The following is a 25,931-nucleotide window of genomic DNA, read 5'->3' as shown; positions in this document are numbered from 1 at the left end:
AAGGACCCCCCCCCCCATATACCTGACCCTTTCATGGGTGCCAGGCTGTGTGGTACCCTCCTGGGGCAGGTTTTGGGTCTGCGGTGTCTCCCTTCATTTGAGTGTACCCACAAGCCAGGCGGTCATGTGTGTGTGCATGTGCCATGACTCATGCATCATCCCAGCAGCTGGGGGGGCCAGGGTTCACGGTGAATGTCAGCGGCAGATGGTGGGTGGCACAGAGCAGTGCGGTGTGAAGGGTGCTGGGGGAGTTCCCAGAAGCCACCGGAGAGGTCCCGACCTCAAATCAATGTGTGCCCTAGGCCTTGTGTGGGAGAAAAGTGTACCCAATTGGGGCAGGGGGGGGTGCGGCTGGAAGGCATTTCTGGATGACTGTGTTGATGGGAAGGGGAGACTAAATCACCGAGTGCCGCAGCACCCCCTCTTCAAACGGCCTCCACACCTAGCTCCTTTGTTCCTCAGACCCATCCCTGCCTTGCCCTTTCCTCCTCACCCAGCTGTAATTCCCACTTCACAGATGGAGGAAGCTGAGGCTCATAGGTAAGTGTCTAGCCCAAGGCCTCAGAGTTCAATGTCACTGGAGCCCCACTGCAGGCCTCTGGACTCCAGGTCTGGGAGGGATGGCCGCCACAGTTCCACATTCCTCCACCTTCTCCTCCCCTCACCTGGGAACCCACACAGGGAACCCCTCTCCTGAGGTTCCCCACTAGGCCAGAAGGTCCAACTCCCCAGTCTCACTGCAGAGCCTTCCAGCAGCAGGCCCCCCCCCCCCCCCCCCCCCCATACTTCCACTCCGCCTTGACCTTTGTGAACCTGCACTGCACTTTCAATTCCCCATGGTTGCTGAGCCAGGCCCACTGCCTGGGATGCCCTTCCCCTGCTAAAACTTTACTTATCCTGCAGTGAAACCTAATAGACTCTCCCCGCAGACCGTCGGCTTCCCCCCTGCTCCCCTGTGATCCCACAGCGTTTCGCCGGTGCCTCCCTAGCGCTCTACCTGTTTGGCTCTCACCTGGGAGCTCTCACCTGGGAGCTGCTCTAGAACTGGTGGGTGCCCGTGATGAATGAATGACCCTGTCCCTCCCGCTGGCGGGACACCCTTCCGGCGGTCTCACCTCCGTCGCCCCCGCTGCCTGCCGAGTGCGCGCGCAGGGGGGACGGCCGCGCCAGGTGAGCCCCAGGGCGCGCCACCCTGCCCGCCGCCCTGCCCGCCGCCCTGCCCGCCGCCCCGGCCCTCGCCGGCTGCTGGCGCCTCTTCGCCCCGGTTACCGCTAGTGGCTGCTGTCGCTCAGTTGGGCCCAAGGAGACCGCGGCCAGAGCGTCCACCGCGCAAGATGGTGGCTCCCGAGTCTCCGTGAGTGTGTGCGGCGGGCGCGGTGCCCGGGCCGGGCGGGGCGCCCCCTCCCGGAGCTTCCGGCCGGGTGGGGGGGGGCGGGCAATCGGTGGGAGCCCTGCGGGCGGGGCAGCAGCGCGGGGGGAGGCGGGGGCCTCCGGGACCTTCGAGGGCTCCCCCACCACGCGCCCCCCAGAGGAAGTTCCCCAGCCCTCCGTGTCCTGGTCTGGGGCGAGCAGGGAGCTCCCACCTCGCCCGTCCTCCGACCCGGAGCATGGATCCCCCTAGGGGCTCCCGAAGGGAAAGGGCCCAAAGGGGCCTGGGGAGGAGGCTGGGGACTGCCACCTGGGGCCACATAAGCTCTGTGTTTGAGGCTGACCTGCCAGGGTGGAGTGGGGACCAGAGACCAATACACAGTCATCCCAGGAGCCCCACAAGTTGTGGCGCCTCACGTCTAGGTGGCCAGGGTGCAGAGAGGTGTGGGGGACCTGGGCCTGACAGGTGCGCCGCCCTGGTCAGCCTTGGTCACATAGTCACATTTTATTTACAGCCCACCCCGTCCGGCCTGGTTCCCTCAGGTTGAGGTGACTTTGGCTGGGTTGTTTTAGAGTAGCGCTGTCCGATAGAACTTTCTGGGGTGAAGTCAGTGGTCTCTGTCTGGGCCATTTCATACAGTAGCCGGTGGCTATCAAGAACTTGAAATGTGGCTAGCGAGACTGAGGAATTCTACAATGTTTTTCTAATTCTGATTAATTATAAACAGCCACATGTGGTTACTAGCTACCATATCTGACAGTGCAGTTTCAGAATCCATCTTCCCATGCATCCTCCCTACCTACTCTTTTGTTCTTTGATCAAAAACATCCTAGGTCACATAGTAATTTTATCCCTCTGCAGAATGGGGCAGGAATGCCAGTTCTAGGTATATGGAAAGGAGCTGACAAACTTCCAAAGGGTACCACCTTGGAATTGCACCTCCTCCACATTCTAAGATCCTTTGGGTGGTGAGCTAAACGGGGTCACAGAATCATGGGATCTTGGGAGGAAAGGAGGTCAAAGGCAGCTGTTTTAGCCACCCAACAGGTGCCTAAGACAGCACTCATTGTTCTCTCTGCTTGAAAGCTGGTGGTTCCTTATTCATTCACTCCCCAAATTTTGTGGAGCACCCGCTGGGTGCCAGGCAGCATTCCCTTCTGTTCAGATGTGAACAAGTTAGTTACCTTTCCTGCCCTCAGGAAGCTTGCATTCTTGAGAGAGAGGAAGAAGAAGGAGAAGGAGAGAGAGAGCGTGCCAAGCAATAGAAATGCAGAGAAAATACGCAAATTTGCAAACCGTGAGGAGTACAATGAGGGAACAGACAGGAAATAGTGACAGAAAAGAAAGGGACCTCCTGGGAAGGGAAAAAGAAGTCTCCTTGGAAGAGGGGACCAAAGGGGAAGTGAAATAGGCAAAGTGTTGAGAGGAGGTGGAGACATTCTGGAAGAGGGCACAGCATGTGCAAAGGCCCTGGGGACAGGAACCTGGCACTCTGGAGGAACTGAGGAAAGGTTGATGTAGCAGGAAGGGGAGAGAGGCACAAGTGGCCACCAGAGAGGTCAGCAGTGCCAGACCTCGAAAGGGATCCTGCCACTGGCCTCAGACAACAAGAAATCACAGAGGGGTTTTAAGCAGTATGTTTTCAAAAGCCCCCTCCAGCTGTTATTGGTCCAGATGGCTCAGAGAAGGGTAAGAGTGGAAGCCCAGAGTGCCATCAGGAAGTGACTGCCATAGTCCAGGCAAGAGATGCAGGTGCCCTGGACAAGGCTGGTAGCAGCGGCATGGAGAGACAAGACAGGTTACAGGCAGATTGTGGAGGGTGAACCAACAGCACCTGTGGATAGACCAGCTCCAGGATATGGAAGAGAGCAGGGGCTGGAGGGGCAGCTTTCTGGCCAGAGCACCTGGGTAGGAGAGGAGGCATTTCCTGAGATGGGGATGACTGGAGCATATCTGTAGGGACAGATCGACAGTTCCATCTAGACAAGCCAGGAAAGTGGTTGGATGGAGAGGTGTGGCACCCAGAGGAGTGGCTCCGGCTGGAGTGGTTTATTTCAGGGTGACCAGCAGACATGGTTCTGAGCTTTCTGGACAGTTTTAGGTTAGGAAGAGGAGGAAGAGATGACATCAGAGGCGGAGGGGTGCTGATGGGGGAAAGGAAAGCTGGGAGACATAGGGTCTAGGAAGCCAAGAGAAATGCATGTTTCAGGGAGGGTGGGGTGAGCAGTCCCAAATGCCACTGAGAGTTTCACTGCATCGGGCAATAGGGAGCACCTTCCCTTGCACTGAACAGGCTGCCCCTGGCATTCTGTTCATCTGCCCTTTACTTATCCACTAAGTGCTAGGTTCCATGAAGGGTGCTGGGCATATCAGGAGGACAAGACAATCACTGCTTTCTCAGAGCCCAGTCATCTAACCAGTAGCCTTAGAAACAGGCAGTTCTTTCATACAGCCCAAATCAGTCCTTCCATTCTCTTAAACAACAAACTTTTGCTCAAAGGCATCTTCATGCCGAGCCCTCTACAGGGGCTTAGGGATCCCAAAATGAACAAATGTGATCTTGGCCTTCTAGGAACCAAGTGCAGAGATACATAGAGAATCCCTGAGTTTACTGTATTGTATTATCAAGACCCACACCCAGAGAATTATGGGAGACTAGAGGACAGGCACCAGCCCCGGTTGGGGGGATCCGGGTGGCAGAGAGGATGCAGAGCTGCTCTCCAGGAATGAATGGGAATTAGCCAGGGAGGAGGGATAGGAAATCCCAGGCACAGAGGATGAAGGCAGGAGCAGAGTAACAGCTGGGTGTGGGGGGGGGGGGGAATGGTGAGCCTCTGGAGCTGGCGAGCAGCCAGGAGAAGCGGGAGGCTGAGGAGGACCTTGCTGGCTCATGGTGAGGTGTGTAGATTCAGGCAACCACTTAGGACACCTGCGAAGAGGTGGAAGGAAGCAAGGGAGTGGCCTGTGTGTGAGCTGGTTCTCCGGATGCTGAGGGAGGGACGAATTTGGGGGCGTGACTGCAAAGGTGGAGGCGGATGTATAATCCAGGTGAGACAGTGCAGGCCAGAGTCTCAGCTTGGCCTTTGGGGTCAGGTGGATGTAGATTTCTTTTTTTTTTTTTAGATTTTATTTATTTATTTGAGAGAGACTGAGCATGAGTGGGGGGGGGAGCAGAGGGAGAGGGAGAAGCAGGCTCCTCACTGAGCAGGGAGCTGGATGCGGGGCTCGATTCCAGGACCCTGAGATCATGAGCTGAGCCAAAGTCAGACGCTTAACCGACTGAGCCACCCAGGCGCCCCTGGACGTAGGTTCTAACTCTGCCTCGGCCACTTTCTGCTTGTGGAACCTTGAGCAAGTCACTTAAGGTCCCCCCAGCCTTGGTTTCCTCCTCTCCAAAATGAGGAGATTACCACCCTCAGAGAGTACTTGCAAGAGTAATCTTGGTCTTCTCATGGAGTCACTGCAAAGTCCTTAGCACAAGGCCTGACGCAGTTCCCACTTGACAAAGGGTAGTACTGCTGTCGTTACGAGTGGGCATCTAGGGGACAGGGTTGAGGGACAGTAAGGAGGTAGAGGTGTCTGGTTTTGGCCGTTGGCAGGACGTGGCCTCTGGTCCTGAACAGCTCACTGGCCTCATGCCTGGGGTGGTGGAAGAGTGAGCAAGGCACAGGTGGCCAGCTAGCCCCTTAAGTCTGGGGCCCGCCCCCACTTCTGGGCTTCCCTACCCAGCACCACACTCTCAGGGTGCGTGTGTGCGTGTGAGTGTGCCCATGTATAGGTTTAGGGAAGGGAGGCCCGGTGAAAATGAATGCCATTCTTTGGCCCCATGGCTCTGGGATCTCAGCTTTGTGCTAACTTCATTCTCATGAAATAAATGATTGTGGACTGAAGAGACTGGCCATCCTTGAATGAGGAGTCAAGGTCCGATCCTGGCTCAGTCACAGATTATTCATGAGCCCTGGGAACCGCTGTCACCTGGACTCAGTTGCACAGAGGGTGCCAGTCTTTCCAGAGCCGAGTTCTGCCATGCTTCAACAGTCACAGCTCATCAGGGCCTTGTCCCGGATGGAGGGAGACCCTCAGAGTGGGCTGGGGCCCCCAGGCCTCCCCCCACTTTGGATGACATTCTGTGGCCCTTGGCATGACCCCACCCATTCCAGTAGCCCTTCCCCATTAGGTGCTGTGCCCCGGTCAGTTGGGGAGTGCTCTGTGGGCAGCATGAACCCACGGTGGACCCCCTAACACCTCTCCCTTGTCTCTTTCATCTCCAGTCTCCCACCGGAGGAGCAGGAATAAACTTTCCCAGCTAAGTTAGATGGATGGTCCCCATTAGCCCAGTGTGCTCCCCTCCTGCCTTCCCCACCAACTTCCACTGTCAAGGGAGGTGCCGCGGTGTGTAGGGGGAGGCTGGGGGGCCAGAGCACTTGGGTGGGGGTTGGGGGTGCCCTGCCCCTCGAGCAGGAATGGTGCCCCCAGGGAAGAAACCCGCCGGAGAGGCCTCCAACTCCAACAAGAAGTGCAAGCGTTACTTCAACGAGCACTGGAAAGAGGAGTTTCCCTGGCTGGACTTCGACTATGAGCGGAAGTTGATGTTTTGCCTTGAGTGCCGCCAGGCCCTGGTGCGGAACAAGCATGGCAAAGCGGAGAACGCCTTCACCGTGGGCACAGACAACTTCCAGCGCCACGCCCTGCTGCGCCACGTGACCTCGGGGGCCCACCGCCAGGCGCTGGCCGTCAACCGGGGCCAGCCCACTTTTGAGGGCCACGCCGAGGGAGGAGGGGCCTACCCAGACCTGGAGACGCCCCCCACCTCCAGGGGCGTCAAGATCGAGGTGGACCCGGCCAAAGTGGCCGTGCTGACCACGGTGTACTGCATGGCCAAGGAGGACGTGCCCGACGACCGCTGCTCCGCCCTGCTCGAGCTGCAGAGGTTCAACCTGTGCCAGGCCCTGCTGGGCACAGAGCACGGCGACTGCTACAGCCCCAGGAGGGTGAGGGACATGCAGGTGGGTGGTGGCCAGAGGTGTGGGGGAGGGCTTGAGGAGGGAGGACATCGAGCCCTCTGGGCACAGCGCCAACATGCCAGGCCCCCGGGCAGGAGCCAGAGAGCTTCATTCATACCTTCACCCAGCAGAATCTTTCACTGAGCCATGCTATGTGCCAGGCCCTGGGCCAGCTGCTGGGGGCACGGCCACGAAGAGGCCAGACCAGGCCCTGTCCCCAGGGGTGGGGCAGAGGGGCTTTCCCTCCCAGCAGAGGCCAGAGGTTGCAAGCTGGGTAGCCTGGGGGCTTGACTGGCCCACAGATGTATCTTGTTGATTTTCACAGTGTTTTTGGAAAACCTCACTTAGTTTCCAAGTTAAAAAAAAGAGAGAGAGATTACATATGAAAATGTGGGTTTGTGACTTCTGAAAAGCTAGGTCCCTGTGCCCTCAGGGCATGAAGAAGACCCACGGCTTCTCCATTCCTTTTGGTGTATCCCTGGCCCACATCAAGCCCAGTACCACCCACGTGGCCCCTCGGGGCATGCAAGTTGCAGTTCTGTCCTCCATACCAGGTGTGTGAGTCCTAGGGACTTGCGTGAGGGTGGTGAGTTACATCTCATCCTACAGAGAGCTGACACGTGGACAAACAGAGCACACAGTTGGGGCTCTATGTAACTGGGAGGGAACATGTCTGTGAGTTAATTCCTGAGCGCAGAGTGGAGGGAGACCCCCAGGAATAGGAACCGGGGCCATGCTGTAGAGACACACACAAAATGCTGCAGAATCTTTATGGTTCCTCAAGCATTTTTACACTTACCAGCACAGCCACAGAAAGTTACATTTTTAATTGACAACAACCTTTTAAGGAGCTGAGAGGCAAGTAGTAGCCTGATTTCAGAGCTGAGGAAACTGAGGCTCAGAGAGGTGAAATGACTTGCCCAAGCTCACCCAGCCAGTAAGCAGCCAAGCCAGGATTAGTCTGTCTGTCTGCGCCCGAGGCCTGTGCCCTTTCTGTCTTCTGTACTGCTACCTCCCCTGCTCAGGACAAGCCTAACTCTGTCCCTCCCTTTCTCTCCCTGGCTGTCCCAGGTGGCCATTGCCAGTGTCTTGCACACAGAGGCCTGCCAGCGCCTGAAGGCATCCCCGTATGTGGGGCTGGTGTTGGACGAGACCAGGGACTGGCCTGAGTCCCACAGTCTGGCCTTGTTTGCCACTTCGGTGTCCCCCTGCGATGGCCAGCCGGCTACCACGTTCCTGGGCAGTGTGGAACTACAGGAGGGTGAGGCCACCGCTGGCCAGCTCCTGGACATCCTGCAGGCCTTCGGTGTGTCTGCAGCCAAGCTGGCCTGGCTCAGCTCGAGCCTCCCCGGCGACCGCCTCGGGCACGTGGGCCCACAACTCCGCGCCGCCTGCCCACTGCTCACCGAGCTGCACTGCCTCCCGGGCCGGACAGATCCTGAGCCCCCGGCCTACCTAAGTGAATATGAAAGTGTGCTGGATGCCCTGTTCCGCCTCCATGGTGGCCCCAGTTCCCACACGGTCCCCGAGCTCCGGGCGGCACTGGACCTTGCTGCTGTTGACTTGGCGGGACCCCGGCCAGTGCCCTGGGCGTCCTTGCTGCCTATCGTGGAAGCAGTGGCTGAGGCTTGGCCTTGCCTGGTGCCCACACTGGAGGCCTCTGCCCCAGCCTCCCCCACAGCTAGGGCACTGGCCCTCGCCCTGCGCCAGTTCACCTTCGTGGCCTTCACCTACCTGCTGCTGGACACTCTGCCCACCGTGCAGAAGCTCGCCCTTGTCCTGCAGCCAGAAGAGCCGGACTTGGCCTTGCTGCAGCCCCTGGTGATGGGGGCCGCGGCCTCCCTCCAAGCGCAGCGCATCTCGGGTGGGGCGCGCCTCCAGGGCTTCCTGCAGGACTTGGCTTCCTCCGGCCCCGACTTGGGCGGTGGGCGCTGCACCTACCGCGGCGTGGAGCTGGTCGGCTACTCGGAGGCTGCCGTGCGGGGCTTGGAACGGCTGCGGGGGGCCTTCCTGGACTCCATGCGGAGGGGGCTGTGGGACTCCTATCCCGGGCCCTCGCTGGACGCCGTGGCCGCCTTCGCGGCGATCTTCGACCCGCGCGGCTACCCGCAGGCCCCCGAGGAGCTGGGCGCGCACGGCGAGGGAGCGCTGCGGGTGCTGCTGCGTACCTTCGCCCCCGCCGTGGTGCGCCAGCGGGCGCTGGGCGACTTCGCGCTCTTCAAGCGCGTGGTGCGCAGCCTGGGGCGGCTGGGCCCGCGGGCCCTGTGCGCCAAGCTGGCGTGCGCGCGCTCTGAGCTGCACGAGCTCTTCCCGGACTTCGCCGCCCTTGCCGCCCTGGCCTTGGCGCTGCCCGCGGGCGCCGGCCTCCTGGACAAGGTGGGCCGCAGCCGGGAGCTGCGGTGGTGGGGGCAGAGCGGGGCCGGGGAGGGCCGGGGTGGCCCGGCGGTGAAGATCGCCGTGGATGGGCCTCCGCTGCACGAGTTTGACTTTGCGCTGGCCGTGGAGTTCTTGGAGAGTGGGTGGGCGGAGGGGCTCCTGGGGTCGCAGCTCCCGTGAGGGCGGCCGCCTTCCCTCCGCCCAGTAGCCTGGGGCCCTGGGCGCCAGTCTAGGGGCCGAGGCGGATCTGGCCGTGCTACACCCAAGCTGACCGCCTCACCGTGGCCTCCCACCCACCTGCCCCGGGCTTCCTCCGCTCGGTGCTGAGTACTGACCGTGGCCGGTGGGCTGTGGAGGAAGGGCTGCGTCACGGGAGGCCTGGGCGAGCCGGCAGAGATGCTAGGTTTGGGGGCACCCTCAATATCGCTCCTGCCCTTGCCAGAGTTTGGTGAGGAGTAGCTCACCTTTTTCCGTCTGGACCAAGCCCAGATTTGGGCCCTAGAAAAACTGAAGAGTCTTGGTTGGAGGGAGAGAGGAAGACTGGGTCTCAGGAATTGAGGGATTGAGGGAAAGGAGAGTGGGTTCTTGGCTGTTAGCTCCCCTGCTGGCAGCATCTCCTCTCTTCAGGTAGAACTGGAGCAGATGACTTCCTTGTTTTTGACACACAGCACAGCACCCTCTCTGTGCACAAACTACCAGTTCAAGGGAGGTAGTGGTGCCCTACCTCCCCTACCCACTGCGTGAGGCTCTTCTACATATGGCTGTGTATATAGACATATACATCTATAAATGTAAAATAAACCTATCTTGCATATTGTTAACACACAAAAAATCTGAAAGGACTTCTTACGGTTTTGCAATGACAGGGTCCAGAAAAGTCCCGATGGACTGGATTTATTTCTAATTCTTTTCTTCCTCAGAGTCTGGTTGCTCCCCAAAGTTCCTAGCCTTCCCCTGCCCTTGCCTCACACCTTTAAGACCAAAGACCCTAAAACCACAGGGCTGGACCGGCCAACTCTGAGGACCAGCCTCAGGCCTGACCCAGGGGTTGGAGGGCTTTTTGCCTTCTGGAAGGAGTTGGGGCCTCACCAGAGCTAGGGGACAACATCCCTTCAGATTCCAACGGGTTTCCCGTCTTCTCTGTCAGCCCCTGCAGTGAATGATGTGGGGATCGGGAGGGGGGCAGTTAGTGAGAGGGGAGGGGGCTGGCCTTTCCCCAGGCCCCCTGGGTTTGGGTTTAACTTGCAATAAATGGAAACCCAGTACATCACACAGTCTCCATGGTGTGGTGTGTGTGTGTGTGTGTGTGTGTGTGTGTGTGTGTGTGTGTACGCCTCTGCCCCTCCCTTGGCCTGATTCCCAGCTGGGGTTCATTGGGGCCCTCAGGCTGCCTCTGGAGGGGATGGGAGGGGCATCCTTCAGGGCTGGGAACTGAGAACTGTGCTCTCCCTGCTTCTGCTCCCCCCATTGTGGAGAGGAGAGGCACAGAAATGGGCTGTGAGTGCCCCGGGCTTAGCCAGTGCTGCTTTGTGAAGAGGGAGACAGTTTCTGCCCTAGCTCCACACCCAAGAAGCCCACCAGCCTCTTTTTCTGGCCGTGGAGGTCACTGTGAGCCCTGTGGCTCCCCATTTCAGACCCTGCCCTTCTTCCTCCTGCAGCAGGCCCAGCCTCCAGTGCCCCCAGCCCCCTGCTGGCCTCCCTGCCCCTGCCTGCCAGGCCTCTGCAGCCCCCGCTGGACTTCAAGCACTTGCTCGCCTTCCACTTCAATGGCGCCACCCCGCTCAGTCTCACCCCCAACTTCAGCACGGTACGGGCTGGGCTGGTGGGTGGGGGCATGCGGCCGAGTTTGGGGGTGGGCAGGGAAGGTGGGCACAGAGGGGCTGGCTCTTGGAAGGTGGGTATAAGTAGGAGCAACATCCCCAAGAGTGACTGGGCACTCCCAAAACAGGGACCCCTGGGTCCAGCTTTCCCCGAGGCCAAGGAATGAGGATGGTGTCACCCCCTCCCCGGGTAATGACTGCTGGGCCTGTGGCCTGGAGGTTACACTTGAGTGTTTGTAGAGGGACATCTGTATGTCTGGGGTGTGCCCTTCTGTTTTAGTTTATGTTTCTATGGGTCTTTGTGTGATACTTGTGGATGTGTGTGTATTTGTAAACAACTCTTGCGCCTTGGTAACTGTATGTAATTAACATATGTGCCTATGTCTCTGAGAGATTTTTTTGTCTTTGTGTTGACTCTGTACGTGTTTGGTGTGTGTCTGACCTCTGAGTGTGTGTGGGGGGGGTGGGTGATTGTGAGCGTGTCTGTGAAGTATGCCATTTGTACTCCTGTGGGTCTGCATTTTTCTGCATGGCTCTGTGATTCGTACCTGCCTGTAGGCTTCTGTGCTCTGTGTCTCTGTATTTCCACATGTGCGTGTGTGTGAATGACAAGTGCAGGGAGCGTAAATTTTACTTCACTGTAAGAAGTACCCCCCCTTTCTTTAATTCTGAAACATCAAATGTAATCATCAAGGAGCCCCAGCCCATCCTGACAAGATGGTGGGAAATTCAGTCTCAGTCATCCTTAGGAGTCCCTTCATTTCTAACCTCCAGCATCGCACAGAGGTCCACAGGAGCCTGAGCCATTTGGGGAGGGTCCCCTGTTGTTTGGTCCTCTCTGTCACTTGCGGACGCATCATGTACACAGTCCCTTGGGAGTGGGTACAGCTTCTGTTGCCCGCATCTCCGGGCATCTCCTGTCCCCTGCCTGCCCCCAGCCCCAGGTGCTGTTAGGTGAGGGTTAGACCCTCGTTCCGTTCCCTAGGGAGTTTCTGAAACCATGCTTTTCTCTCAAAGCCTCTGTTCTCTTCTCTCAGGGAGGTCTGGAAAGTTCCTCTTGATAAGCAAGCCCAGACAACTGCTTTTGGTCCAACAAGCAGCCCCTGAGGAAAGGGAACATAAAGCCTTGGTTTGATAGAAGGGAAAAAAAAAAAAGTTAAGGAAGAGGGGAAAAAAAACCCCACATAAATTAATATACCAAAGAAATAATCCTACAACTCAGGGAACCGTCTGGCCTGCACGTGCTGCAACCTGCCCCTTCCTGGCCCCCCACCTGCCCTGGCCATGCCCTCACTCCCCCCTCAGGCCCTGTGACAGTGGCAGAGCTGAAAAGATAAGCCTTCTCCCCCCAGCCCACAGGCCCAGCACAAGGCTGGGTTATGGGAGAGGATTTCCAACAGAGAGACTCTTTGTCCCGTCCCTGTTTCTCCCTGCCCCCAACTCTGTCCTAGTAGTTGTGATTTTTGTGAATAAGGAAAAAAAACCCAAACCAGAGACCAGTGGGGCAGCAAGAGAGGCCAAGGTGATCACCGGGACATGGTTGTTTTTCTCCCGATCACGGAGTTCACCCTGGCCATCCCCCCTGCCTCCAAGCTGAAGCCCGGGCGAACAGAGAAGGTCAGCCAGGGAAGAGACTGTTTCTGTGTGTCTCCTGTCCACAGGGTTGGGGAAGTTCTTCCTATGTCCCGATGCCTGCCCTCCTTAATAGTCTGTAGTTTCTGGCATTTTGTACTGCCTCCCCTTCCAGAGCCGACCCCAGTGTTATTGTGCCCTCCCACCCCCTTCACAGATGGACCCGATCCAGAAAGCTGTCATCAGCCACACGTTTGGGGTCCCCTCCCCTCTGAAGAAGAAGCTCTTCATTTCCTGTAACATCTGTCACCTGAGGTTCAACTCAGCGGTGAGAGGGAGTAGTGGAAACAGGCTGGGGAGGGGGCTGGGCAGGGAGAGGGTTGGACGCTGGCCGCTGGGGTCTCTCCTGGAGGAATAGGGCTGGCAAAGGGACTGGGGTCCGTATTTTCCATCCTTGGGTGCAGAAGAGGCGCTCCCAGTCCTTTACCCATCCTGCCGTCTCTTCTCTCCAAATTCCTCTGCCTCATCTCTAGTGGCCCTGGGGCCTCCATTTCCCTCCCTTCTGCTTCTCTCCTGTGTTCTGGATCCTTCTGCAAGAGAAAAGACTGCCCTTCCCTGCTCTGGGTCCCAGGGGCCCCAATCAGTTCCTGGTCTGGAGCTGAGTTCTTAAAGCACCAGAGAGTTAATGTGTTGAATATATTCATGTCCATCATCTTAATTAGTTCTCATGATACTTTGTGAGATGGATAGAGGTGCTATTATCATCCCCACTTTTCACATGAGGAAACAGCCTCAGAGAAGTTAAGTGATTTGCCTGAGGCCACACAGCTGGTGAGTAGCAGAGCTGGGATTTGAACCCAGGCCTGGATGACCCCAACGCCCACATACTTTCTACCACAGCCTACCCCTAGGTAGTGGAGAAGCCTCATTCTGGACTCCGAGGGAATATTTACCTCCTGTCTGGAAAATTCTGGGGCTTGGGGAGATCTGCTCTGGTGAAAGGGTCTAGGGAGGGGCCACAGGGGCCTGTCTTTCCTATACTTGGGAGCAATAAGCAGGGACCTCTGGTTGAAGGAGGGAGGACACTAACAGGCTAGATTCAGGGGTTCTTTTCAGGTTTTCAGGTCATATGAGTCTTGCAAGAGATGGACAGAAAGACGTCACTCTGAGGGGGGGACCATGTCTTCTCCATGCCGGGCCCCTGGCACAGAGCCTGGCAAAGAGCAAATGCTCAAAGACGATTTGCTGAAAAAAATGAACAAAGGGATGAATGTTCTGGGGTGCACATACCCCAAGTATGAGGAATGCTCTATTTTTTCCATTTGTGCATTAATGAACTTGGTAACTAACATTTGTTGAGCACCTGCTGTGTGTACTAGGCCCTTGTCATTCGTGTTCTATTTATTTTTATTTATTTATTTTTAAAGATTTTATTTATTTGAGAGAGGGTGGAGGGAGGGGCAGAGGGAGAAAGAATCTCAAGCAGACCCCTGGCTGAGCGCAGAGCCCCACGTGGGGCTCCATCTCACAACCCTGAGATCATGACCTGAGCCAAAATCAAGAGTCGGCTGCTTAACCGACTGAGCCACCCAGGCGCCCTTCATGTTCTTTTTAATTCTCACAACCCTGTGAGGTCAGTATTGTCACAAAGTTTACGAGTCAGCAAACTGAGGCTCAGAGAGGTGAGGCACCTTGCCCAGAGATGCACAGCTAATAAGTTGCTGAGACAGAATTTGAAGCCAGAAGCTGCTTGCCTGGGGGCTCATGTATGTATGAGAAGGAATTCTGTAAACCTCAGGGCCACACACATGCTGTGATGATAAGGATTCCCCTCTGGGGCACCTGGGTGGCTCAGTCCTTAAGTGTCTACCTTTGGCTCGGGTCATGATCCCAGAGTCCTGGGATCGAGTCCCACATCGGGCTCCCTGCTCAGCGGGAAGCCTGCTTCTCCCTCTCCCACCCCCCCGCTTGTGTTCCCTCTCTCGCTGTGTCTCTCTCTGTCAAATAAATAAAATCTTTAAAAAACAAAACAAAACAAGGATTCCCCTCTTGTCTGGCTGAAGCCCTGCCCCCTCTGACCTGCCCCCTGCCCAGCGCCAGCTCATGGAGGGGGCATGCAGACTCAGCAAATAAATGGTGACCCCAAGCCCTCCCCTCCCCAGAACCAAGCCGAAGCACATTACAAAGGCCACAAACACGCCAGAAAACTCAAGGCTGTCGAAGCTGCCAAGAGCAAGCAGAGGCCACAAACCCTGGCCCAGGATGGGGTGCTGGTGTCCCCAACCCCGACTTCAGCCAGTGGATCCCCAGGAGAGCCGCAGAACAAAGGTCAGTCCTGAACTCTTCTCCCTCCCCTCCCCACTCCCCAATCCAAATCTGGTTTCTGGTGAGGGGTTGGGAGATTTCTGCTTATTATTTTTGCCTATGTCGGGGTAGCCCATACATACAGAAAAAGGCACACATCACAAGTGTTGAGCTCAACGAACTTTCCCAGTCTGAACATACCGAGATCAAGAAACATGGCACCAGCGCTCAGAAGCCCTCCTTGCTGCCCCCTCCCCCAGTCACTGCCTCCTTGTATTAGCTTCCCAGGGCTACCACAGTGAATGACCACACAGTGGGTGGCTGAAAACAACAGACATTTATTTTCTCACCGTTCTGAAGGTGAGAAATTTGAAATCAAGGTGTCGATGGGATTGGGCTCAGATGGAGAATCTGTCTCACGCCTCTCATCTAGCTTCTGGTGGTTGCTGGCCATCTTTGGCGTTCCTTGGCTTGTAGATGCATCCCTCCAATCTCTGCCTCTGTCTTCACATCACATTCTCCCTGTGTCTCTGTGTCTTCACATGGTCTTGTTTTGTTTTGTTTTATTTAAATTCACATTAGTTAACATATAGTGTATTATTAGTTTCGGGGTAGAATCAGATGCATACAACACCCGGTGCTCATTGCATCGGGTGCCCTCCTTAATGCCATCACCTAGTTACCCCATTGCCCCACCCCTTTCCCCTCCAGCAACCCTGTTTGTTTCCTAGAGTTAAGAGTCTCTTGTGGTTTGTCTCCCTCTCTGTTTTTATCCTATTTTATTTCCACATGGTCTTCTTATGACACCAGTCATTGGATTAGGGTCCACCCTGGTCCCCTATGATCTCATCTTAACTACTTACATCTGCAAAGACCCTGGTTCCAAATAAGATGACATTCTGAGGTTTCAGGCAGACGTGAATTTGGGGGCAACACTATTCAACTACCTACACCCCTCCCCCAAGTGATCTTGACTTTTCTTGCCATCGATCAGTTGCTCCTGGTTTTGGTGAATCCTGTAGTATGGAGGTTTTGTACCTGGCCTCTTCAGTGTTGTTGCATGAAGCTGTGTAGAGCCCTCTTGCGTGACCATACAACTCTTTTTTTAAATCTACTCTCCTGTTATGGACATTTGGATAGTTTCCAGTTTTATCTTTTTTTAAAAGATTTTATTTATTTAAGAGAGAGCGAGAGAGTGAGCATGAGCAAGGGGGAGGGGCAGAGGGACAGGGAGAAGCAGATTCCCCACTAAGTGCAGAACTAGACGCGGGGCTCGATTCCAGGACCCTGAGATCATGACCTGAGCTGAAGGCAGAGGCTCAGCCAACTGAGCCACCCAGGCACCCTGGAGAGTTTCCAGTTTTATGCTATTATGAATGGTGCTCTATAAATATTCCAGTGCATCTTTTTGGTAACTTCCACTTACTTTACAGTTAGCTAATAATTCTGAAGTATCAGGGCTGTGAGGGCTTTCTGAGACCCCTCTGTCCAACTTTATATTTTCAGATGGGGAAGCTGAGGCCCAAAGAGGCCCAAGTCTGCCCAGTGAGTTGGTGGGAGCGTGGAGTCTGGATTTCACTGCTAGTCATCCCTACGTCAGGGATGCTTCCACTGTGCCATGCCACCCCAAGTATATCACTACTTAAAATCATGGTCTCGAGATGATTCTTACCCGATGCCTTCCATCTCCCCAGCAGTTCCTGAGGCCCTTCTTCCTGGACCCCAACACCAGCCACCGCTGACTCCGGACCCCACGCCCAGGGAGCCGGCCCACTCAGACCTCTTGGATGCTGCCTCCTCTTCTTCTTCCTCCTGCCCACCCTGCTCCCCAGAGCCTGGGAGAGAGGCGCCAGGGCCTGAGCCAGCAGCCGCTGCTGTGGGAACCGGTGTGAGTGTGGAGGGCAGGAGCGAGAAGGGGCGCCTCTATTGCCCCACGTGCAAGGTGACAGTGAACTCTGCCTCCCAGCTTCAGGCTCACAACACAGGTCAGTGCGCTGGAGTCTAGGAGAGGAGAGGGGCAGGCAGCCGGCCCTCCCCAGCTGCACGCAGGCTGGAGTTTCTGGGCATTTGGCTCAAGGGCTTGGTGACACAGGCCTTGTGTTCAGCTGTGATTGGGTGGGCATTCTGGCTCCTCCAGCTGGTTTTTGAGGTGGGAGAGTTGGGAAGAGAAGTCTGGGGCAGCAAGGACTGAAGGGTCACTGGGAGAAGGCCGGAAACACTTCCTCCGTCTGTCCATAGGTCAGACCCAGAAGGAAGGCAGGAGATGAGAGCAAAGGGAAGCCGTGCAGTTCCACCGCAAGAAGGCCTGGGTGTGGGGGGCGGCTGGCGGAAAATGATTGAAGCTGGGAGGACCTTGCGGAGGTGGGGAAGAGAACTCTCAGGTGGCTGGAGGCTTGATGGGGCAGCCAGACTGACCTAGTTCGGTGAGGTTGGGGGGGGTCTCCATGGCCCTTGCAGCTCCTCTTCGGTGCTGATGGGTTGTCTTCCCTCCTCCCTCAGGAGCCAAGCACCGGTGGATGGTGGAAGGTCAGCGAGGTGCTCCCCGAAGGGGCCGGGGCCGCCCAGTTCCCCGGGGAGCTGGACACAAGGCCAAGAGAGTGGCAGGGGGCCAGGGGGGCCGACAGGGGCCCAGCCCTCCTTTTCACTGTGCTCTGTGTCAGCTCCAAGTCAATTCAGAGACCCAGCTCAAGCAGGTGGGAGAAGTGAGGCTGGGACTGGGGCTGGAGCAGGGCTGAGGGGGTGGAACTGGTGTCGGGTGCCCCGAGGGAGCCAGTAAAGGAAGAGGAGCAAGGCTGGAAGGACAGAGGGCTCCTGGAGGGCAAAGGCCAAGTCTCACCTCCCCTTCCCAGGGTGACACCCCACAAATGTGTGTCCAATATGCAACTCACGGGTGGAGGAAGGGTTAGCTAGTTGAGGATGATAGGGTTGTGGGGGGTCCTTGGGCTTCCTCATCCCATTGCCAGTCTGTCTGTCTGTTTGTCCGTTAGCACCTGAGCAGCAGGAGACACAAAGACCGCCTGGCTGGGAAGCCCCCCAAGCCCTCCAGCCAGCACAGCAAGCTGCAGAAGCATGCCGCGCTGGCTGTGAGTGTCCTCAAGGTATCTGTCTCCAGGCAACAGGGCTGGGCCCAGGTCCGGAGGGGGAGAGGGTGGACCAGAAGGGCAAGGTGGGGAGACTGGGGGCGGGGGGAGAAGGTGGGGCAGGAAGGAAGCCACCTTCCCTCCCCCGACCTTCAAGGCTGCTTGGGCTGAGGGAGAGCTGGGCTGGTGTTTTTGGCCATCTTGGAATCTGCCCAGAGGAATTTCCGGGGAGGTGGGTCAAGAGCAAGGGGTGGGCGTGCATCTCCTAGAGACCATCTCTGCCCCCACCCCCCCACAGCCTCCTTCCTCTGGGCAGGAAGACAGGTGGTGGAGAAAGCCCTTTGGAATGAGTGTTTGGGGGTGGGAAGGGAGGATTTAGGTTTGGAACCCTGAAAGGCACGTCTTTCCTGCAGCAGAAAGCCCAAGGATGGAGCCCCGGGAGGGGGGGGGGGGATTTTCCTGGGTCAGACTGGGTCCATTCCTCTCTCTCCTCTCTGCAGTCGAAACTGGCCTTGCAGAAGCAACTCACCAAGACGCTGGCGGCCCGCTTTCTGCCCAGCCCGATCCCGGCCGCAGCTGCTGCCATCTGTGCCCTGCCAGGGCCCCTGGCCCTCCGGCCTGCTCCCACAGCAGCCACCACCCTCTTCCCAGCTCCCATCCTGGGCCCAGCTCTGTTTCGTACCCCAGCAGGAGCTGTCCGCCCTGCCACAGGGCCCATTGTCTTTGCCCCCTACTAGGCTTCCTGGGGAGGCCAGGGCTCATTTCCCAGCAGTTGCTGTCCCCACTTCCTCTTCCCAAGATGCCTCAGTTTCCTCCATCCCCAGGAAACTGCCTTTTACAGCCGAGGGCTTCCTGCCCAATCTAGGAAGAGCTGGGCTAGTTTCAAGGGCATCTGCCTTTTACCCAGTCTGGTCTAGGGACTCTGCTACTACCCTCCTGGCCCAAGGACCTTCCATCCCCACCTTCCTTTCCCCAGCCTTCTCAGGCTACTGCTGGGCTCCCCTGCATTGCCCAGCCTGATTTATGGGGAGCAAACTGAGAAATCCCAAAGATCTATGCAAAATCATAGCCCCAGCCCCATGGTGCTCTCATTTCCCCCACTCGAGACCTATACCCCCATGGCCAGAGGCCCTAGGAATCTTAACTTTGAGCTGGGGACAAGTCTGCAGGGGAGGCCCTCCCCATTTACTTGATTCTCCAGAGAATCACTGAGGTGGCAGGTGGGGTCTCAAGCTGGAGAGGGTTCAAGGCTATCTGGACAGGGTGACCCTGGGGGAGTGGAAGAAGACTGTGGAGGAGAAAGGGAGCAGAGCTACGTGGGGGCAAAGCCAAAATGGGGCTGGGGCTGAAGGCTTTTGGGGTTCCTTTGCTCTGACAAGATGGCGCTAGGAGAGGGGTTAGGTGAGGGTGATTTTCTGGCTGGGCCCAGTTTTAAGAGGTGACCAACCCCACACAAGCTCTCTCCTCAGCCTTTGATTCCTTGTGAACCCCACCTGGGTGGGGGGAAGCACTGGGTCTCAGACTCTGGACCCAGCAAACACCAACCCCCCTACGCCAGGGCTCCCAAACAAAGAGCTTTCTCCTCCAGCTCCTCACCCCAAGCTGGTCCCTAACACCAAATCCAGCTTCCCCTCCTTCCAACCAGCACCCAGCCCCCCTCACTGTGAAGCTGAGTGTTGGGATCCAGGATGACATACTCTCAAGACCTATTTTCATGTTGTCAAAGTCAATGTCACAACCCCCATCCCACCCCCAGCACTGCTCCTTCATCCCACAGTATGGGACTTTGCCAGTATCCACCTGTATCTTTTCTTTTTTTAGATATTTCCAATGGGAGGACAAGAAGGGGGGAGGGAAGGGAAACTTTTTGATAACAGTTGTGGTTTTATTGTGTCCAACGCATCAATAAATGAATTCAAGCCCGAGCCTGTATATGCCCTAATTCGACTCACCCAGCCCTGGGTAGCCCGTCCTGCTCGCCTCTCCCGTCTTGGGGAGAAGGGGTGTGTACTAGAAGTCACCTGGCTCTAGCGTCTCATCTACGCTGGGTGTGCACATTAGAAGCATGAAGTGGACATGGGGAGTTGTGGGTGACAAGCTCACTTTATAGCATGTTGAAAGTGTAACCACCCTTCTGAGTCCCGACAGATCTGGCAGCTCCTGAGAAGCTGCTACTGGTTTGCCTTGTTCTGTTCAGGCATCTGAGGTAAGGAGGGGCTAGAGGAGCACCTTGTCCAGCCTTCACCATGGCAGCAGGCAGAGAAACACAAGTAATTTATAAATAGAAGTCCAGCTATTAGCCGAAAACAACCACAGGAAGGGGTGAAGACCAGGCCCCACCGGTGTGAGGTCCGCTGAGTGGGCACTGGGCAGCCACTCTGGCCACTAGAGCGGACAGTGCACGCCTGCCCCCTGGTGGTTCGGGGGAGCAGTGTCTCGGCCTCCAGGGCCAGGAGGCATAGCACCTTGAAGAGGCAGAAGCCAGGGCACAGTAACAGCCAGCCCGAAGCCACAGGCATGAGAAAATCTGAGGGCTGGAGAGGATCCAGAAGATCATCTAAGCAACTCCCATCACCTTACAGATGAGAAAACTGAAACCCAGAGAGGAGAAAGGCCTTGCAGGGTCCCAAAGCCAGCGGGTGAAGCCCAGCCTTCATTCCATTCCATCTCAGCCAATGAGGGCTGTGTGCTCCCTGAGCAGGAAGAGGAAGCAAAACAACTTGGGCGGGGGGTGGAGAGTGAAAGCGGAAAATTACACTTCCCAGGCGGCTGGCTTCTTCCAGCCAAGGAGAGGCCGGTCGGAGCCGGACACCAGCAGGCACACACATGAACACGTGCACACATCTACATGCATGTACACGATACCCAGATGCCTTTCTCCAGAGTCCAGGCTGGTGCCATAGGTGAGAGTGTGTGTGTGTGTGTGTGTCACTGGCAGGAAACCCACAGGTGGGGGGACCCCTGTGACAAACCAGAGCCTGGACTGGGAACTTCTGCATGGTGGCTCTGCTTCCCAGCCAGGGTAGGCGGGAGGGGACACTGACCCACAACTGCCTCAGGTCACAGCAGGGCAGGGATGATGAGAGCTGGAGGGGAGGGAGGATTTGGGGGCACTAGCCTCGATTATCTGCACTTCCCAGAGTTGGGAGGGAGCGAAAGTGACCTGAGCCTGGGACAGCCCAGCTGCCTGGCCTGGGAGGGACAGCTTGCCTAACCCCACCCCTGGACACGTCCTCCAGAGCCCCAGAAGCTGGAATGAGGCTGGGTAGGTGGAGAGGGAATGGCAGCTCTTCAGCCGTCTAAGGAGCCGCTGCCCTTGTTCTTGCGGCTGAGGGGGAAAGCAGACTTGCTCTGGGGCTGGGTCATCTTGCTGGCCAGGTAGATGAAGGGCTCCAGCAGAGAGCGGCGGTCGGCCACAGATACCTCCCACAGCTTCACCTTCTCGGACTTGGCCCAGTGCTGAGCCACGTCTGGGTCGACACGCCGCTGCTCCTGCAGGTCACACTTGTTGCCCAGGACCACGATGGTGACCTGGGGAAGACAGAGAGAGACCTGAGGATGTACCGTGGTGTGATGGCAGGCACCTACCTAGGAGTCCTAAGAGAAGGGAAAGTCTCAATGGCGAATGTTTCACCTCTTCCTATATTAGAAACAGTAACTGGGGAGAGGGAGATGGTTGCTTTGTCCTCTCCTTCCTCTGTTTAAATTCTGGCCTCCATCTGGCCCTCCCTCCAGGAGTTCCCTTATAAACCCCGTATCACCTACACCTGCTCGTTACTAGCTATCAGTCTGTCTAAACAACTGGTAAGGGAGCACCCCCCCCAAATACCTGCAGCTTACGGGGGGATTTGAGAACAGAAGGGCCTTCACAGCTAAGAGCAAGGAACCATCATCAAGAAAGATTAGTGGGGGCTTCCGGAGTTAGGTCAGGAACCCCTGAAACTAAAGAAAAGCCTCTCTGGTTGAGCTGCCTCAACACACGGCCACCTCCAGGGGGAAGACCGCCTCCAGTGGCCTCCATCCCCCCCTCTAGCTCCTACCCCATCTCCTGAGATATGAATGAAAAACAGCCATGCCAGGCTCCCCAAAACTAGCCCAGGGCCCACTCCCTCTCATCACCAGTGTCCCCTGCACACACGAACCTCCTTCTTGTCCTTGGATTTGTCGATTTCCTTCTTGAGCAGCTCCACACGCTGAAAGGACTCTCGGCTGTCCGTGCTGTAGACCAGGACATAGCCGTCGGTGCAAGAGAAGCAGTGCCGGGGCAGTTCAGCCCCATCTCGGAGCCCCCGGGTGTCATAGAAACGCACCTGCTCCCGCACCCCCCGGTCGGTCTCAATGGAGCCCACATAGATGTCTTCTTGGGTCTCAATCATCTCAGAACCTGGGACAAGATGAAGAGAAAACTTGTTTGTAGAGAGAAGGAAGGTGGGAAACATGAGTGACTAAGTATATCCTAAAAGGCTTACCAGCCAGAGAGAAAGGAATGTGGGGCCGAGGAGAGAGGGCCAGGGATGGACAGTCTGGCAGGACTGGATGACTTGTGTGTGTGTGTGTGGGGGAACAGACATTAATCTCATGCTAATTCCATGCTAAGCAAAAGTGTGACTTGAGAGCTTTTCCTCCCTAGCTCAAGTATTGGGTTTCCTCTCTCCGGATTTCAATATGCTAGGGTTGGGGTCACTATGCAGTTTTACTCTGTGGGGTGCAATAACCACCACCACCGAAAAGGTAGCCTTTTCGTGTTGTGATCAAATCCTACTTATTCTTCAACTTCTTTCACCATGCCCCCCACCCCAACAACACTCACCTACTACATGGTTCCCATACAGAAGCTGCTCCAGGATTGAAGTTTTGCCCACAGATGCTTGGCCACACACGACCACCTTGCAGCTCTTCCCCATGCTTAGCCTTCAACCCTGGAAAACAGAAGCACACTGGGTTAAGTGGGATGAAAAAGTGGGCAGACCTCCCGTAACTGAGAGCCCAGGATCTGGACAGAATACACAGCCTCAGGGATTCAGCACTGTCTGTCCCCTCCTAGGGTCAGGGTGTATTGGAATGATGTGTCTATGTCTGTTACTGGACAGTGAGCTATACTTTATTCACCTGTTATAACCAGTACAGGGCCAGTAACTGGCTCAGGACAGGTTCTCAGTAAATGATGCCATAAAGGGGGAAGAGAGTCTCTGCTTTAAAGGAACCACTGCCCAGGTTCCCTTCTGTGCACAGGATGTGGAAGACCAGTTGCTGAAGGGAGCGCTGGCTCAGCTTCCGGTCTTGAACCATGACTCCATGGAGAAGTAAGCAGGGATCCCGTTTTGTATGGATCTGTCTTAAGCCGCTCTTCGTGGGGAGAGTGAGCAAATAAGGAAGGTATTTTGCTTTCCTGTATGATTTACCTGGACAACAATTAATTCCCTCTAATTCCCAGTCAAGTCCATGGCTAAGATGAAGAACATCAGACAAGAAAGAAAAGAGTGAAAGAATCTAAGGGGAAAAGGCTTTGGAAAGGAGAAAATCTGTGCTGCCCTTCAACTGACAAAGCAGGATGAAGAGGCTGACACAGAAACCCCTTCGCCGAAGAGGTCCCCGACAGAGATCTCGTCGAAGGCATCCCAAACATAGGCTTCCCAGAAGGAACCCCACACCAAGACTGCCCCAGACAGCAGATACAGATGTACTCCCAAAAGGTGTCCCAAACAGAGACCTCTCGAGTAAACTCCTGATACAGACCCCTCCTCCCGCCTGCGGGCCCCGCAACTAAGGGACACCCCTAAGAGAGACTGCCAGAGGGCTTCCGCCACCTATTCCCACCGAGGGAATCGGAGGCAGAGACCCGCCACCTAAGGCGGCCCGGACGCGGTGGCCTCCCAGCTCCGTACCTCCCGGAGCCCTCGCAGCACCCCGGCCGGGCCCCTCTAGGCGCGCCGGGACCAGGGGAGGGGCAGCACAGCCACAAGGACTCTGCTTTTCCTCCCGGGTCCTTCCAGGCTCCGTCCGGCCCCGCCCCCCCCAGCTTCCGTCCGGCATGACCAATTCCGGCGGCGGGCAGCGGGAGCCGGACTCACAGCGCCCCCAGTGGCCGGCGGGGAGAATGACGGGACCTGGGCCGGCTGTGCGCCTGAGCGCACCGTTTTAGGCGCCGGGGACGCGGGGTGCTGGTGTTTCTGATGCCCAAATGTTCTTTCTCTAAAGACTACCATAGAGCAGTAACACTTCTTTTATTCAATCGTTTATTCGTCAGATGTCTTCTGAGCACCTACTCTGTGCCAGGTACAAAACCACATGCTGAGAAAAAAATGGACGAATTAGAACGTTACTGTCCGGAGGAGCTAGACATCTAAACCAACAATTACAGTATAGCACGGTGAGAACTATTACGGAGGTGCTATGGGAGCACAGCAAACGGTATTTAACTTCAGGGACAGTGGGCATCATGGAAAACTTCCTGGAGGAGGTTATGTCTGTTTTGAGATGTGAAGGGTGTGGAAGGAACGGGTGGAGGAAACTGGCAAAAGTCATGGCATTTTTCTGGAACTACAAGTATTTGGGGTCGATATTGATGGTCAAAAGGAGGCAAATAATCAAAGACTTTGTGTGGTAGGTCAAAGAGTTCAAACTGTATCCTAACAGCAGTGGAAAGCCATTGATAGATTTTATGCCAATGAAGTGACGTGATCAGTTTTTGCTTTTAAGAAAGTCATTGGCAATTGCTTCTCGGCCTTTTGGCTAAGATCAAGTGTAGAAAGTCATTGGTAGAAGATTAAAGAATGGAGCGAGATGAGACTGGGGGCCAGTTAGGAGACAATGGTAGTATTCCAAGTTTTAAAATAAAAATGATGAGAGCCTGAATTGGGGTGGAACAGAGAGAGATAGATTTAGAAGACATTTGGTAGGAGAATCAACAAGACTTGGTGATAAGTTGGGAGTCAGGAGTAAGAAAGAGGGAGTTTATGATGTCTCCTATCTTTCTAATTTGGTGATCAGTTGCATGGTGAATCGATTTGACAAGATAAGGAATTCAGGAAAAGAATCAAGTACTGCATTTGTTTTTTCTTTTGTTGAAAAGTGGGGAGAGAATGACAAGTTCATCTTAAATATGTTATGTCTCCAGGTTTTGTGAAACACCCAAGAGATCCAGTAGATAGTTGGATATAGACATCTAGAACTCACAACTGAGAATTCTCGATTGGAGATATCAACAGAATTCAGCGTCATCTACAGCTAAAATTAAAGCTATGAGAGTAGGGGCGCCTGGGTGGCTCAGTTGTTAAGCGTCTGCCTTCGGCTCAGGTCATGATCTCAGGGGCCTGGGATCGAGCCCCGCGTCGGGCTCCCTGCTCAGTGGGAGCCTGCTTCTCCCTCTCCCACTCCCCCTGCTTGCGTTCCCTCTCTCACTGTGTCTCTCTCTGTCAAATAAATAAATAAAATCTTTAAAAAAAAAAAAAAAAGCTATGAGAGGAAATGAGATGGCTTAGATGCAAAGAACACAGTGAGATGATGGTCTAAAGACTAAAGAAAGGTTGGCTACCTGCAGTAGATGGTAGACTGTGAACCATTGGCAGGTCTCTGAGTCTGTGCCCTCCCAACCTAGCACAAAGTAGGCACTTTGGAGAGGCTAGTGAATGATTGGCTGGATGAATGACTTCTCTCTTCCCACCCACTGAGCCTCTCCCATCCTTCCCTACCCAGTGGTGGGTGTGGTTTCTGCTCCCTTAGCACTGTGATAGGCAGGACCTTGCAAGAAGCCTACTGGGAATAGCACATACTAGGGAGAAATGGAGGAAAGGAGTCCATCCTTTTTAAATTCACTTGCCCCCTTATTTTAGTTCCTCTTAACTCTAAAATTTTAACCTCAAACTCCCCCAATTTAACCTCAGAAAACTCCAGTTTAATTCATACCCACAAATACTATTGGTTTGGGTGAGGGAGGTACTACAAAGATGATTAGGCTGTGTCCTTGCCCTGTCCAGACTGCATTCGGCAAGACAAGCGTGCTGAGCAGGGTGTTTCTATAAAGGGTGAGAGTACTGGGGACACTATGGAGCAGGGACCTCACCCTGCGAGCTGCCTTATAAACTCCAGGGCAGGGTCTGGGGCGCCGTGCCACCCTCCCTAGGCTTAATGCTGAGATGGCACTCCCAGGCAGCTGACATGAAAGCAGCCTCATAAAAGGGTCAGCGTCATTAGGGTGATGAACCAGTTGTTGCTTGGAGATCCAGAGGGGATGAAAGGCGCGGGGTGAAGACGCCCTGCGTTCCCCTAGCTTGGTTGGGCAGGGCTTCCAAGGGCCGATGAAAGCTGGAGGAACTGGGCTCAAAGTGTGTCTTCTTGCCTTTCCCGGGAGGAAGCTGTGGACACACTCCAAGGTCGAGAAGGTAGTAGTGGGGGATCTTTCCCTCTG

At 55.7% G+C, this 25,931-nt stretch overlaps 3 protein-coding genes across 4 annotated transcripts in view; 2 read left to right on the top strand and 1 right to left on the bottom strand.

Annotated features, from left to right (window-relative positions):
* Positions 1–19,159, top strand: part of ZNF385C (zinc finger protein 385C) — a 28,347-nt gene extending 9,188 nt beyond the window's left edge. Inside the window, exons 3-9 of the mRNA XM_032396587.1 lie at positions 10,410–10,555; positions 12,358–12,468; positions 14,303–14,468; positions 16,142–16,429; positions 16,944–17,137; positions 17,432–17,542; positions 18,025–19,159. Coding sequence (XP_032252478.1) covers positions 10,410–10,555; positions 12,358–12,468; positions 14,303–14,468; positions 16,142–16,429; positions 16,944–17,137; positions 17,432–17,542; positions 18,025–18,261 — 1,253 coding nt within the window. The 3' untranslated portion in view covers positions 18,262–19,159. The remainder of the gene's footprint in view (positions 1–10,409; positions 10,556–12,357; positions 12,469–14,302; positions 14,469–16,141; positions 16,430–16,943; positions 17,138–17,431; positions 17,543–18,024) is intronic.
* On the top strand, positions 1,312–9,943 carry CUNH17orf113 (chromosome unknown C17orf113 homolog). 2 transcript variants are annotated; one of them, XM_032396584.1, is made up of 3 exons: positions 1,312–1,354; positions 5,641–6,375; positions 7,444–9,943. In XM_032396584.1, the coding sequence occupies exons 2-3, from the start codon at positions 5,833–5,835 to the stop codon at positions 8,926–8,928; spliced, it is 2,028 nt and encodes a 675-aa protein (XP_032252475.1). In that variant the 5' UTR covers positions 1,312–1,354; positions 5,641–5,832; the 3' UTR covers positions 8,929–9,943. The 2 variants fall into 2 exon arrangements, with proteins under 2 accessions (XP_032252475.1, XP_032252476.1); XM_032396585.1 differs by lacking the exon at positions 1,312–1,354 and having other exon boundaries at positions 4,628–6,375.
* Positions 19,160–19,316: 157 nt separating the features above from the next.
* NKIRAS2 (NFKB inhibitor interacting Ras like 2) lies at positions 19,317–23,523 on the bottom strand. The gene is made up of 4 exons (XM_032396586.1): positions 23,410–23,523; positions 22,335–22,443; positions 21,667–21,908; positions 19,317–21,055 (listed from the first exon to the last, which is right to left on the bottom strand). The coding sequence occupies exons 2-4, from the start codon at positions 22,426–22,428 to the stop codon at positions 20,816–20,818; spliced, it is 576 nt and encodes a 191-aa protein (XP_032252477.1). The 5' UTR covers positions 22,429–22,443; positions 23,410–23,523; the 3' UTR covers positions 19,317–20,815.
* Between the last annotated feature and the right edge of the window lie 2,408 nt (positions 23,524–25,931).

The sequence above is a fragment of the Phoca vitulina genome, unplaced genomic scaffold (genome assembly GCF_004348235.1).
Source record: "Phoca vitulina isolate PV1807 unplaced genomic scaffold, GSC_HSeal_1.0 scaffold92, whole genome shotgun sequence".
Classification (NCBI taxonomy): Eukaryota; Metazoa; Chordata; class Mammalia; order Carnivora; family Phocidae; genus Phoca; species Phoca vitulina.
Note: the sequence above shows the minus strand (reverse complement) of the source record. Positions and strands in the feature narration are given on the sequence as shown.

Coding starts and splice junctions, on each gene's coding strand:
- NKIRAS2 (XM_032396586.1), bottom strand. CDS start 22,428: ATGGGGAAGAGCTGCAAGGTGGTCGTGTGTGGCCAAGCATCTGTGGGC. Junction 21,909..22,334: donor GTATGGGAACCATGTAGTAG/GTGAGTGTTGTT, acceptor ATCTTGTCCCAG/GTTCTGAGATGATTGAGACC. Junction 21,056..21,666: donor AATCCAAGGACAAGAAGGAG/GTTCGTGTGTGC, acceptor TGTCTTCCCCAG/GTCACCATCGTGGTCCTGGG.
- CUNH17orf113 (XM_032396584.1), top strand. CDS start 5,833: ATGGTGCCCCCAGGGAAGAAACCCGCCGGAGAGGCCTCCAACTCCAAC. Junction 6,376..7,443: donor GGAGGGTGAGGGACATGCAG/GTGGGTGGTGGC, acceptor TGGCTGTCCCAG/GTGGCCATTGCCAGTGTCTT.